The sequence below is a fragment of the Anas acuta genome, chromosome W, assembly GCF_963932015.1.
Source record: "Anas acuta chromosome W, bAnaAcu1.1, whole genome shotgun sequence".
Taxonomy (NCBI): domain Eukaryota; kingdom Metazoa; phylum Chordata; class Aves; order Anseriformes; family Anatidae; genus Anas; species Anas acuta.
In genome coordinates, this window is record NC_089016.1 from 9,656,326 (window position 1) to 9,669,517 (window position 13,192).

General features: G+C 49.9%; 1 protein-coding gene across 1 annotated transcript; it reads right to left on the bottom strand.

The window, feature by feature from the left end:
- Positions 1-11,869: 11,869 nt before the first annotated feature.
- LOC137846857 (olfactory receptor 14C36-like) lies at positions 11,870-12,805 on the bottom strand. The gene has a single exon (XM_068664966.1). The coding sequence runs from the start codon at positions 12,803-12,805 to the stop codon at positions 11,870-11,872; it is 936 nt and encodes a 311-aa protein (XP_068521067.1).
- Positions 12,806-13,192: the final 387 nt, after the last annotated feature.

The window sequence follows — 13,192 nt, forward strand, 5'->3', positions numbered from 1 at the left end:
CACGGACCATTTTAATGCTAGTATTAAGGACAGAGATCAGAGTGATTAAGAGAAAAAGAGCTAGGGGAAGCGGCTATGGGCTGAGTTTTGTCTTCAAGGGATACTTTGAGGTCAGTCATTAGAGTAGTGGATTCCTGTCAGGGTGCTGAGTAACATTTAGGTTTAGGAAATAAGATTACAGGTTGAAGCTTGGGAATAGCCTCATATGACTATTTAAAGTCACAGTTACAGCCGCATCAGCATAACCTGAACCCTCTTACTTCTACAAAATGCTTAATTTCGGCTGGCCAAGCCCCTATTCCCTTCTCTCAGTGTCACATTTCTCCTGGCCAGGCTTCTCCTGATTTCCCCATGTCAGTTATCTTTTTAGGGGCATGCTTATGATGCCTTTCATGATCTTAGACTATCTGTCAGTGCTCTGTTGGCTACTCTATTCCTGAGAAAAACGTCACTTAAGACACGATGGAAAAGGACACAAAAGTCCTTCAGAGCACCCTGCACAATGTGCCCAGCAGCTCTGCAGTGCCACAAAAGTGTGATTCCTGCCTACAAGTTTTCTTTCCAGAATGGCTCCTATGGCTCCAGGGTAACTTTTCCCAGGCCCTCACTTCCCCAGGCCACACCACTCTTGTCCACAGCCCCCGTGTGTCTCTCCAAGCCTCCCCTCTTCCCCTGCACTACTGGCACCTCACATCAGCAGGTTGGTGCATCTCCAGGCTCAGGGGTGTTTCCGGAGGGCCTGCCCCACGTGGGGAGTGGTGGGGAGGAAGAGAGCAAGGTCATCTCCTGGGGCATGGCTGAGCACAGCCCAGCCATCCTGCACCACGGGCAGGCTCCTGCTCCCAGGCTGAGGCACACATGCAAGGTGAACACTTCTCCATCAGCCCAGCTTCACGCAGGGACCTTCAGCCCTGTCCCCCACCTGGGACTCATGACTTCCTTCTCGTCAACCCACAGACGTAGATTGCTTTCCATCTGGGGACTCAGGCAGGACTTTAAGGATCTGCAAAAGCCATGGATTTCCTTGTTTCTCACAGCCTTCTCACAAGTCTTTCTCCTGGCCCTCCCCACTGCCCAGCACTGCCTCTCAGGTGGCACTCAGTCACCCTTCACAAGGGCCTTTGTTCTTCCTCAATTGTCCTAGTGCTTATTAGCACCTTCCGTGCTCCTTCCAGAGCGTCTCATCCATTGTGGGGACAAAGAATGGCTGGTACGGTGTTTCTCTCTGCAGATCAGGCTGTGTGGTGCTGTGTTTTTGATATGTGACCAGAGCAGTGTTGGTCACCCATGGTTCTGATCGCTGTTCCTGAGCAGTGCTTGCACAGCATCAAGGCCTTCTCTGCGTCTCACTCTGCCCCAGGAGTCAGTTGGCTGCAGGTGGGCAAGAGGCTGGGAGGAGAACCTGCAGTGACAGCTGACCCAGCCTGAGCAGTGTGAGTTGCCCATGCACTCCTCAGATTCACCTTGATTGTTACCAGACACTACCTTGCACGGTCATTTTATGTGGTTCTAATCACTACCCACTGAGCACCCTGTCCCTGGAGACCCCCTGACTTCTCCTGGCAGATCCAGATTCCTCTCCAGGTTGGCATTGGCTGTCAACCCCGCTGCAGGAGGTGTAGTCCCATGCAGATAAGTTTAAGATCAGCTGTCATGTCCTTAGGCAAGTTCTGCCATAACAGGAGCTCTGAGTGCTGCCCTTGGTTCCTCAGGGACCACCCTGGCACTTTCATCCTGTGTCCTTCACTCTATGACAAAACCCCAGAATAGAGAAGAGCAGGGAGCAACCCCTTGGCTGTGTTCCTGATAGCACATTTCGAAGAGGTGTCCAGACTTCTGGGTTTGCTCTCAGCAGCCCTTCTTTTTACTGTGGTGTTAGCAGGGAGGCAGCTGTGACCCAGGGCTGCACAGTGCCTGCTGCTGCCTGCAGCCACAGGGATGCCACTGCAGAGACAACAGGACTGTCACCAAGGTACAGGAGATATCAGGTCTAACCCAGAAAAAAAGCACAATGTGGAAGCCAAAAGAGAGCAGCAGGGAAAAGGCCACGTCCTGCTGCTGGCCATGGCCATGGCTCCAGGGAAGCAGCAGCCCCGACCCGAAGGCAGCAGAGAGGCAGAGCCCAGCGGGCAGTGAGGGGCAGCCCCGAGGGCCACCGGGGCTGCTCCTCCATGTGGCAGCTGGACTCTTGGCCCTGAGCACCTCCTGCGTGCTGGGGCTGTTCCCCCAGCTCCAGAGGAGATGGGAAGAAATGGCAGCTCAGAGCCATGAATTCCTGATGGCTTTCTTATTAGGTTTATCTACACAGGAAGCCATCTTCTACAGAAAAATAATTGACTTGTAGGGGGCTAGGAATAATAGTTAATCAAATGTGTAATAATGAGAGAAAATAATAATACAGACATTTAATAATAGAAGACATCATATTATTTTCTTTCTAAGAAGAGCTGGGATTTCTAATATTAGGGATAGTATTATAGGTGAATTTGCTGAAGATGTGTGTCCTCAAGTAGAGTCCTGATGGAATCCCTTAGCTCCCGGTTCCTCAAGCTGTAGATGAGGGGGTTCACTACTGGAGGAACCACTGAGTACAGAAGAGTGACCACCAGGTCCAGGGATGGGGAGGAGATGGAGGGGGACTTCAGGTAGGCAAACATGGCAGTGCTGATCATCAGGGAGGTGACACACAGGTGAGGGAGGCACGTGGAAAAGGCTTTGTGCCGGCCCTGCTCAGAGGGCATCCTCAGCACAACCCTGAAGATCTGCACATAGGATGCCTCAATGAAAACAAAGAAACCAAATGCTAACAAAATGCTAAACAGAATTGCCCAAACTTCTCTGAGATAGGAATCTGAGCAGGAGAGCTTGAGGATGTGGGGGATTTCACAGAAGAACTGGTCCAAAGCATTGCCATGGCAGAAGGGCAGGGAAAATGTAGTGGCTGTGTGCAGGACAGCATTGAGAAAACCACTGCCCCAGGCAGCTGCTGCCATCTGGGCACAAGCTCTGCTGCCCAGGAGGCTCCCGTAGTGCAGGGGCTTGCAGATGGCAACGTAGCGGTCGTAGGCCATGACGGTGAGAAGGGAAAACTCTGCATCAAAGAAAAAAAATTAAAAAAGTAGTTGGGCAGCACATCCTTGATCGGAGATGGCCCTGGTGTTCCAGAGGGCATTGGCCATGGCTTTGGGCAGAGTCGTGGAGATGCAGCCCAGGTCGAGGAGGGCGAGGTTGAGGAGGAAGAAGTACATGGGGGTGTGGAGGCGGTGGTGGCAGGCTACGGCGCTGAGGATGAGGCCGTTGCCCAGGAGGGCAGCCAGGTAGATGCCCAGGAAGAGCGCGAAGTGCAGGAGCTGCAGCTCGCGTGTGTCTGCAAATGCCAGCAGGAGGAACTCACTCACAGAGCTGATGTTGGGCATTCTCTGACTTTCTACTTGCTTCTCTGTTGAAGAGGAGAAGGCAGAGCAATGTTAGAACAGACTTCTCTGAGGAAAATAGGAAATAAAACGGAAGGGTGGATAACTCAAAGTCAGAAAAACGTCAGACCAATGAGCTTTGCAGTATTGTTGCAAACAACTGAGCTGATTGTGGAGCAAAGCTGCAACTATTTTCCTCACTTTATTTTATCCTAGTTGTCCGTATAACACATAGGAGAGGTATTGAATGGTGGAACTCCCTGACATTACTTCCACACTCCAGGTGATATCCTGTGGGTGCCAAGAGGCAAAGGACTTGTCCTCTGGGGAAGACTGAGCAGAGCAGCTCTGCCCATCAGTCCTGCTCTCTGCTGCCCTGGGCTACCCCTCTATGAGCTAGAAGACCATCCCTCTCAAGTGCTGCCCTGAGAAGGAACAGGAGACAGCTGAGAGCAGAGAAGCCCCACTCCAAGTGCAGCTGGACAGAAACCTCCCCTTGTCTGTGCATTGTGAGCAAGTTCTCAGCTCTTCCCTGGTAGCATGAGGTGTAGAGGTCATTGCCCTTATTTCACGTCATTGCAGCTTCCCACAGACAGCAATCAAGACGCAAGGCCATGGTGTTAGCATGGAGGTGTCTTCTCCTTGGGGCACCAGGATAACACAAGGATGCCACAGGAGAGCTGCATCCTGCGGGAGAGCAGCCTGCAGCCAGGAGGATGCCCCACAGACAGCTGGATATCTGAAAGCTGGAGTGTCCCATATCCCAGCTGCAGCGTTGCAGAGTCTGGAGGAGGCTTGGCCACTCTGCTCATTGCTGTCCAAGGGCACTTGGCATAGGGCACTCCAAGGGGCTTCTGCCAGACTTCCTCACCTCGCACTGCAACCCAGCAGGACTCTCAAAGCCTACTGCATTGCCCACTGCCCTCCCAGAAACAAGATCCAGCAGGAGACCCTTCCAGGACCTGCAGCTGCATGGCCCTGCAGCCAGACCCTTACCTTGTCAAGGGCTGTGCAGGTTTCTCCTGCAGGCAGCTCTCAGAAGCCTCCGACTGCCAACTGCCAACTGCCTTCAGCCACTCTCTCCTTCTCTGCTCTCCCCATGTCAGCTGCAGTCAGAGCCCCCATCCCTGCTGCGCTGTGCAGAGGAGCTGCTCCTGGGCACAGCTGTCTCTCTGCTTCATGGGACTTTCTTGAATGTGTTTTCTCTGTCCCACAAAACCGGCCCAGCTCATTAACAGTGACCCAGCCCAAGGAATTGGAATCACCAATTAAATGAGCCCACGAGGAGTCAATTAGGCTCTGGTGCTTTAATGATTAGCTGTCTCTTAAAAAGGTTTAGTGGCAGAGACAATAGCCATAGCCATGGACACAAATATCACATAAGGCAGCTCTGTAGAAAGTTGGCCTGGTTCCTTGTGAGAAAACACCACTGCTCGTATGGTATCTTCATGGTGGAAACCACTCCTGAAGTAGGCATCCCAACCCAGCAGGCTCCTTGCGGCCTCTCAGCCAAGCAGACACAAGTCACCTCAGCAGCATCTTCCAAGCCAGGGGCCTGCTGCTGGCCTTGCAGCTTCTTGGCTCGACACAGCCAAGCCTTGTGCCTCCTGCTGTGCAGTCATGGACTCAAGCAGAAGGGACAGGACAACCCATCTGGGGGCCTTCTTTGTGTCTGGGTCCTCCTGGCTCTGGAGGCAGAGGGGATCCCCCAGTCAGCATGCCAAGCAGGTGCCTTCTGCTGGCCTAGCAGGGCCACTGCCAGATGTCAGCCCAAAAGTGCAGATCCCAGGTCTATGTCAAGGGTGACCTGCCACCTCCAGACACAAATAACCTCCCAGTCCCTTTCTGTGACACGTTCCTGCTGCTGCCCTATCAAGTGCAGAGACAGAAGTGACCTCACAGTCACTGTCACAGTCACATACCTGCTGCTGGGACAGGAGATCCTGAGGCAGAGCTGAGCTTTCTCTAGCCTCCTCAGTATCTCTTTTTCACTTTCTGGGTTAGAGATTAAGCAAAGTTTTAGTGGGATTGTTTGGTGTTCTGCTTGTGCTGTCACGTCTGTGGTTGAGGTATGGAGAAGCTCTGTGGTTTACGGGTGTTTTACCTCTGCCAAGGAGTCTAGTGTTAAATAGAGCATGTTATTGTTAGTGTCAAGTGAAGGGATAACAGTTATTAATAGAGAAAATTTATTCCTTTCAGAGTGTTGTAGTAGCATTAAGGTTTAGGGATTAAAATTACTGGTTCAAATAATTAAGGGCCATATGTGACTGTTTTAAGTCAGTGTTACCGCAGTATTAGCATTGCAGGAATCCTCTTGTCTCTATGAAATCATTAATTTCTGCTGGCCATGCTGTTCTTCCCACCCCATAATCTCACATGTCTCTTGTCCAGGCTGCTCTTGACCTCCCCGTATCTTGTTGGGATCAGCTTTCTGACGACATTCATGATCGCAGAGTATCTGTCTCACCTCTGTTGCCTCCTCCATTCCTGAGAAGGAAGTAGCATTGTAGTCAGGAGGGAAAAGGACACAAAGGTCTTTAGGAGAATCCTGTACAATGTGTCCATCAGCTCTGCACCTCCACAAAATCACACTTCCTACCTACAGGATTTGTTTCCCAAGTGGCTTCTGTGGATCCAGGGTTACTTTTCCCAGGCCCTCTCACAAGTTTGAGTTTCAGATGTGGAGGCATATGATAAGGAAAGCCAAGGCATGAATGGAACCGAGCTTAGCAGGGGATGAAAACAATAACAGGACGAGATTCTGTAGATACATTGCTCAGAAAAGAAAGGCCAAGGAGAGAGTGCCCTCTTCTGATGGATGAGAAGGGTGAACTGGTAATGACAGACATGCAGAAGGCTGAGGGACTCAACAACATCTTTGCCTCAGTCTTCCCTGCCAGTCAGGCTTACTAAGTCTTTCATTCCCTGAACTCATAGATGGAGGCTGGGTGTGCAAATTCTCACTTGCTGTAAGTGAAGAGTAGGTTTGAGACCACCTAAAGAAACTCAACAAGTACAAGTCTATTGGGCCTGATGACTTGCATTCCAGGTTCCTCAGGGAACTGGCTGATGTAGTTTCCAAGCCTCTCTCTGTCATATTTGAACAGTCCTGTCAGTCGGGTAAAGTCACTGGATACAGGAAAAATGAATCATCACTCCCATTTTTAAAAAGGGTAGAAATGAGAACCCATGGAACTACCGAATGATGAGCCTCACCTCTGTGCCTCAAAAGATCATGGAAAAGATCCTCCTGGAATCAATGTCAAGGCACATGCAAGACAAAGAGGTGATCTCAGACAGCCAGCATGGCTTCTCCAAAGGGTAAATCATGCCTGACCAATGTGATGGCTTTCTACAGTGGAGTGATCACATCAGACAACAAGAGAAGACCGACCTATGTCATCTACTTGGACTTCTCTAAGACCATTGACACTGTCCCACATGACATCCTTGTCTCCAAACTGGAGAGATATGCATTTGATGGGTGAACCATTCAGTGGATACGGAGTTGGCCTGAAGATCACACCCAGAGCGTTGTGCTCAACGACTCTATGTCCAAGTGGAGGCTGGTGACAAGTGTTGTACCTCAGGGGTCTGTCCTGGGACTGGTGTTGTTTAATATCTTTATGACAGACAGTGAGATCAACAGTGAGACAGTGAGACAGTACATTCTGTACTTGTAGCCCAGAAGGCCAACTGCATCCTGGGCTCCATAAGCAGAGGAGTGGCCAGCAGGTGGAGGGAGGTTACTTCTACTTCTACTCCTTCTACTCTGCCCTTGTGAGGCCCCACTTGGAGTGTTGCATCCAGGACTGGTGCCCCCAGGACGAGAAGGTTGTGGGTCTGTTAGAACGGGTCCAGAGGAGGGCCACAAAGATGATCAAGGGGCTGGAAAACCTCTCCTATGAAAAAAGTCTGAGAGAGCTGGGGCTGTTCAGCCTGGAGAAGAAAAGGTTCCAGGGTGACCTCATCGCAGCCTTTCAGTACTTAAAGGGGGCTTATAAAAAAGATGGAGAGTGACTCTTTGCTCAGTCAGATAATGAGAAGGCAAAGGGGAATGGTTTTAAGCTAAATGAGGGGAGATTTAGATTAGAAGTTAGGAGGAAATTCTTCACTCAGAAGGAGGTGAGGCACTGGAACAAGTTGCCCAGAGAAGCTGTGGATGCCCCATCCCTGGAGCTGATCAAAAGCAGATTAGCTGAGGCCATGGGCCACCTGATCTCATGGAGGGCATCCCTGTCCATGGCCAGAGACATAGAACCAGATGACCTTTAAAGTCCCTTCCAACGGGAGCCATTCTCTGATTCTATGGTCTCACTAGCTCTACCTCAAACATGACTCCCATCCCATCAGCCTTCCTGTGGTCTTTCACATGACCAGAACAGAAGGTGCCTCACCATCATCTTCAATGCCATGTGCATACTTCTGCTCTTTACGGTTCCTATCTGTGCCACACTCCTCCTGCAGGTCCATCAACTCCAGAGACAGAAGTGACCTCCCAGCCTCCTTCACAGCCATGTGCCTCCTGCAGGCCCAGCACATCCTGAGGCACACCTGATCCCATCCCAGCATTCCCAGGCAGCTCCTCCTTGTGGCCTCTGATCTGATCACATACCTGTCACCTCACATGCCTCTTCCAATGCCATGGGACTGCTGCAGGACCTCACAGTCCCTGCCCTACCCCAAGCATAAAATCCACTGAAGGTAGGGGTAGGAGTGGGGTTGAAGCTGAGATGTGCTGTGTGCACGCTGGAGGGTTTTGGGAATTCGGTGTTCAGCTTAACATTTAGGGATTAGAGGTCACCTTCTAGGGTTAAGGGAATGGCAGGGCATTGAGGGAAGGATTGGTGTTCTTCTCAAGATGCCTGCTCAATTTATAGGGGAAGATCAAGCTCTGGAGACTGTAGATTTGTTTACTTCTTGACTGGGGGCTAGGGTTAAGGCTGGCATTTTAATCCTTGGTTAGGCTTAATCATCTTTTTGCTCAGCCTTCTCGTAGAAGATGGGTTTGACATCTGCCTTTTCTAAGTCCTGAGGAATGACTTTGATGTATTTGTCCTTTCCAAGGTCTTTGAGATAGGTTTTATGACGATGTCAGCAGCTGCACCAGCACCTCTCTCACCCTTTTGAAACCAACTCTAAGCAACCTGAGGACTGACCAGGGGGATGATGAAATTTTGGGAAAGGGTTTGGTTAAAATCTCTGAGGAGAGCCTTTATGAGCTTCACATGGTCAATGATGGCAGTGTCATACATAATCATAGAAACATAGGATCATAGAGTCATAGAATGGTTTGGCTTGGAGGGGACCTAAAGATCGTCTTGTTTCACGCCCCCTGCCTTGGGAAGGGACACTTCACACTAGACCGGGTTCCTCAAAACTCATTCCAACCTGTCCTTGAACACTTCCAGGGATGGGACATTCACAGCTTTTCCAGGCAACCTGTTCCATTGCCTCATCATCCTCAGAGGGAAGAATTTCTTCCATATATTTAATTTAAACCTACCCTCTTCTAGTTTAATATCATTTCTCCTTGTCCCATCACTACACCCCCAAAGACTGTCTCCCCAGCTTTCCTGTAGGTCCTTTCTAAGCACTGGAAGGTTGCTCTAAGGTTTCTCTGGTGCTGAGTAGTGCCAGTTCTCTCAGTGTGCCTTCATAGCAGAAGTGCTCCAGCCCCTTGATTGCCTTTGTGGCTCTCCTCCGGACCTCTTCAAATAATTCCAGGTACTCGAACTGCTGCGTTAAACCACAGAAGTTTTTTTGGCACATGGTGTGGAGCACAAAGTGTTGAGATAAGGACAGATCTTACCACAGAGTGCTAAAGTTAAATTGTTATAAGCATTAGACCAGTTTAATAGTTGCTGATCACAAGGTTGACGGTTTGGATCTCAGGTCTGTTGGGCTTTCATTCAGAAATGTGTTGTATAGCACATTACTTGCTGCCTGTGTTCCTGTTGTGCTGTTTATCATTTCTGGGGCTGGTTTAAAGTTATTTTGCTATGTTGTGTAGCACTGGCTTATGAGTCTATAAAATTATTGGTCATGTGACAAATCTGTTCTTTGTACTGAGCATTGCCATTACCTCCATACCTCAGGACTCATCACTCAGAAACTCAGAAAGAGAAATTACACTCTTGACCTTTTTGTTTTAGGGAGCCAATCTAGGAGAGGAAAAGATATGTACACTTCTCCACTTCTTCACCTCCCCCTTCTCCTCCAGGCTAATTACACTAGCTCTAAAAAGCTTAGAATATCCATGGATGGTCCTACTGTGATGTCTCCTGAATGTGTTTCAACTGTTGTTTAAGGATAAACAACTCTTGAAGAATGCCCTCCAGAGACCTGCCCCAAGGCCGGAGAGTGAGGAGTGGCAGGGAACATGGGAGGATCTGGGCAGGCACCTAGAGCAGTGGGCACAGTGCTTTGGAACTTCCCTTCTGAGCATGTGCAGAATCCTTAAAAACTGCAGAAGTGCTTGAAAAGGAGGGGTTATCACCTTGGCAATTCCAAAGGGAATTCCAAAGGGAGCCTCAGTCAGTGTCACTCCAACCCCTGTGATGGGCCCTGAAGCTACTCCAACACCTCTGACATGTCCCGCAGCCACTCCAGCCACTGTGAAAGGCCCCAGACTAGACCAGACCCCTGGTTCTGCTCTTGCTAGGCCAGAGCACCAACCTGTGACAGGATCCGTTCCCTCTATATGCAGGAGAAAACAGAGGGTGTGAAAATCAGGCCCCTGAGAATGGAAGAGAACTACTGTCCAGAAAAGAAAGGAGGGAGAAGAATGCTGATCTATGAAACCTTGACATAAACTTCCCCACGAGAGGGTACTTCCAAGATCCAAAAGGGTACAGGTGGGGTTTTGGGATAGCTGCCTTCGAGAGAGAGGATGTTAAAGAGCTGTCTACCTTTCCTAGTCCCTGGGAGGACCCTTCCATTTGTGGACTTGATGAAGGTCAAAGAAGAGCAGGTGCAGATGGTTACCAGAATGTTCTACCAGTTGGGGACAGGCTGGACATCAGTCAGTAATGAGCAATTGCACTGTGCATAGCTTGCTTTGTACATAACAATAATAGTACTAAAAATAATTGCTATTATAATTCTTTCTCTACCATTTCAGTCCTTTCAACTGCTCTGACCTCAACCTATAAGAATTTGGGGGGGTTGGTGTGAGCTAACAGCTGTATGGTGCTGAGCTGCCTGGCAGGTTAAAGCACATCATGTTTGACAACCACAGTCCAACAGCGCAAATCACACTTCTAAAAATCTTGTGTTCAGAGAGGAGCAGTAGATGATCAGTTCAGTCTGCCTCAATGAGCACACCTCAGCAGAGAGCCTGCTGCCTTGGGGAGCTGTCAGCCCTGAGGCCTTGGGGACACCTCGAGAGAGGTGTCAGGAAACAGGAAAATGAAGCCTGTGGGATGAGATAAAGACAGTTATTAGGACAGAAAAAAAATGGTAATAGTATTACTACTAATAATGTGTATGAAACAAGTGATGCGCAATGCAATTGCTCACCACCCGCTGACCGATGCCCAGCCTAACCCCAAGCGGCCGCCCCCCCAACCCTGGCTAGCCACCCCTATCTATTGTTTAGCATGATGTCAGGTGGTATGGAATACCCCTTTGGGCAGTTTGGGTCAGCTGTCCTGGGTCTGTCCTCTCCCAGCTCCTCTTGCACCCCCAGCCTGCCCACTGGCAGGACAGAGCGAGAAGCTGAAATATCCTTGGCTTGGTGTAAGCACTGCTCTGCAACAATTAAAACATCAGTGTGTTATCAACATTATTCTAATCTTAAATCCCAAACACACCACCCTACCAGTTGCTAGGAGGAAAATTAACTCTATCCTAGCTGAAACCAGGACAAGTGAGCAGCTCCTTGGGTGTATTCCTGACACCAGCTTTGCAAGAAGCAGAGATGTGGCAGAGATGCCACTGCAGAGACAACTTTCACCAAGGTACATGAGACCTAAGGGCTTAGTGAAGTACAAGAGCTCAAGAGAACAATGTGGAAGCCAAAAGAGAGCAGCAGTGAAAAGGCCACATCTTGCTGCTGGCCATGGCTCCAGGGAAGCAGCAGCCCCGACCCGAAGGCAGCAGAGAGGCAGAGCCCAGCGGGCAGTGAGGGGCAGTCTCAAGGTCCACTGGGGCTGCTCCTCTGTGTGGCAGCAGCTCCAGAGGAGATGGGAAGAGATAGCATCTGAGACCAATGAAGTTCTCGTGGATTCTTTATTCTCCTTATCCAAACAGGAAGCCAAGTTCTGCAGGTATATAGGATGATTGGGTGAAAGCAAATAAATTAAAAAAAAATATAATAGACAGAATGCCATGAACAGAATTCAACCAAAATCACAATTTTAAGAGATAATATTAATAATAAAAACAGAATTGCAAGCTATTGTACAAAGAGATTGTTCAGATAACCTGTGCATCCATTTAATATTATAGGCACACTATTGATGCAAAAGAAGCATGTATCCAATGAGTTTCCACAAGGCATCCTTGAGCTCCTGGTTCCTCATGCTGTAGATGAGGCGGTTCACTGCTGGAGGCACCACCGAGTACAGAAATGACACCACCATGTCCAGGGATGGGGAAGAGATGGAGGGGGGCTTCAGGTAGGCAACCAAGGCAGTGCTGAGAGTTAGAGAGACCACAGCTAGGTGAGGGAGGCATGTGGAAAAGGTTTTTTGTGGGCCCTTTTCAGAGGGCATCCTCAGCACTGCCCTGAAGATCTGCACATAAGAAAATGAAATGAAAACAAAACACGCAAATGCTAAACAGAAACTAACTACAAGAAGCGCAGCCTCCCTGAGGTAGGCATCTGAGCAGGAGAGCTTGAGGATGTGGGGGATTTCACAGAAGAACTGGTCCAAAACATTGCCTCGGCAGAGGGGCAGGGAAAATGTGTTGGCTGTGTGCAGGACACTGTACAGAAAGCCACTGCCCCAGGCAGCTGCTGCCATCTGGGCACAAGCTCTGCTGCCCAGGAGGCTCCCGTAGTGCAGGGGCTTGCAGATGGCAACGTAGCGGTCATAGGCCATGATGGTGAGAAGGGAATACTCTGCTCCAATGAAGAATACGAAAAAGAGGACTTGTGCAACACACCCTTGATAGGAGATGGCCCTGGTGTCCCAGAGGGCATTGGCCATGGCTTTGGGCACAGTGGTGGAGATGCAGCCCAGGTCGAGGAGAGCAAGATTAAGGAGGAAGAAGTACATGGGGGTGTGCAGATGGTGGTCGCAGGCTACGGCGCTGAGGATGAGGCCATTGCCCAGGAGAGCAGCCAGGTAGATGCCCAGGAAGAGCGTGAAGTGCAGGAGCTGCAGCTCACGCGTGTCTGTGAATGCCAGCAGGAGGAACTCACTGACAGAGCTGCTGTTGGACATTTGCTGGTTCTGGACATGGACACTGCCAAATGAGAAAAAAAAAAATAAATAGAGAGTGTTACGAGTAATGTCTCTGAGCAAAATTGAGAAAATTCCCAATTAAAGCCTTACATTCCCTGTTTCCAAGAAGACCTTTGCCTATATCCCTGTCTGGATCCCTGCTGTGTGCTTGCTGAGTGTCCTGTACACTGCAGCCTCCTCTGCCCAGCAGCTCCCAGTGAGCCTGCTCTGCTCCATTCGAGGTTCCAAGAGGGAAGGTTCCTGGGCAGTGGCTCCCTCTGCTGAGAGAGGGGTGTTTGGCTGTGTGACTCTGTGTGTTTTCTGTGTTCAATACCCAGCAGATGGATCGTGCATGTCTGGCCGGAGAGAACAGGGAGAATCCCCTCC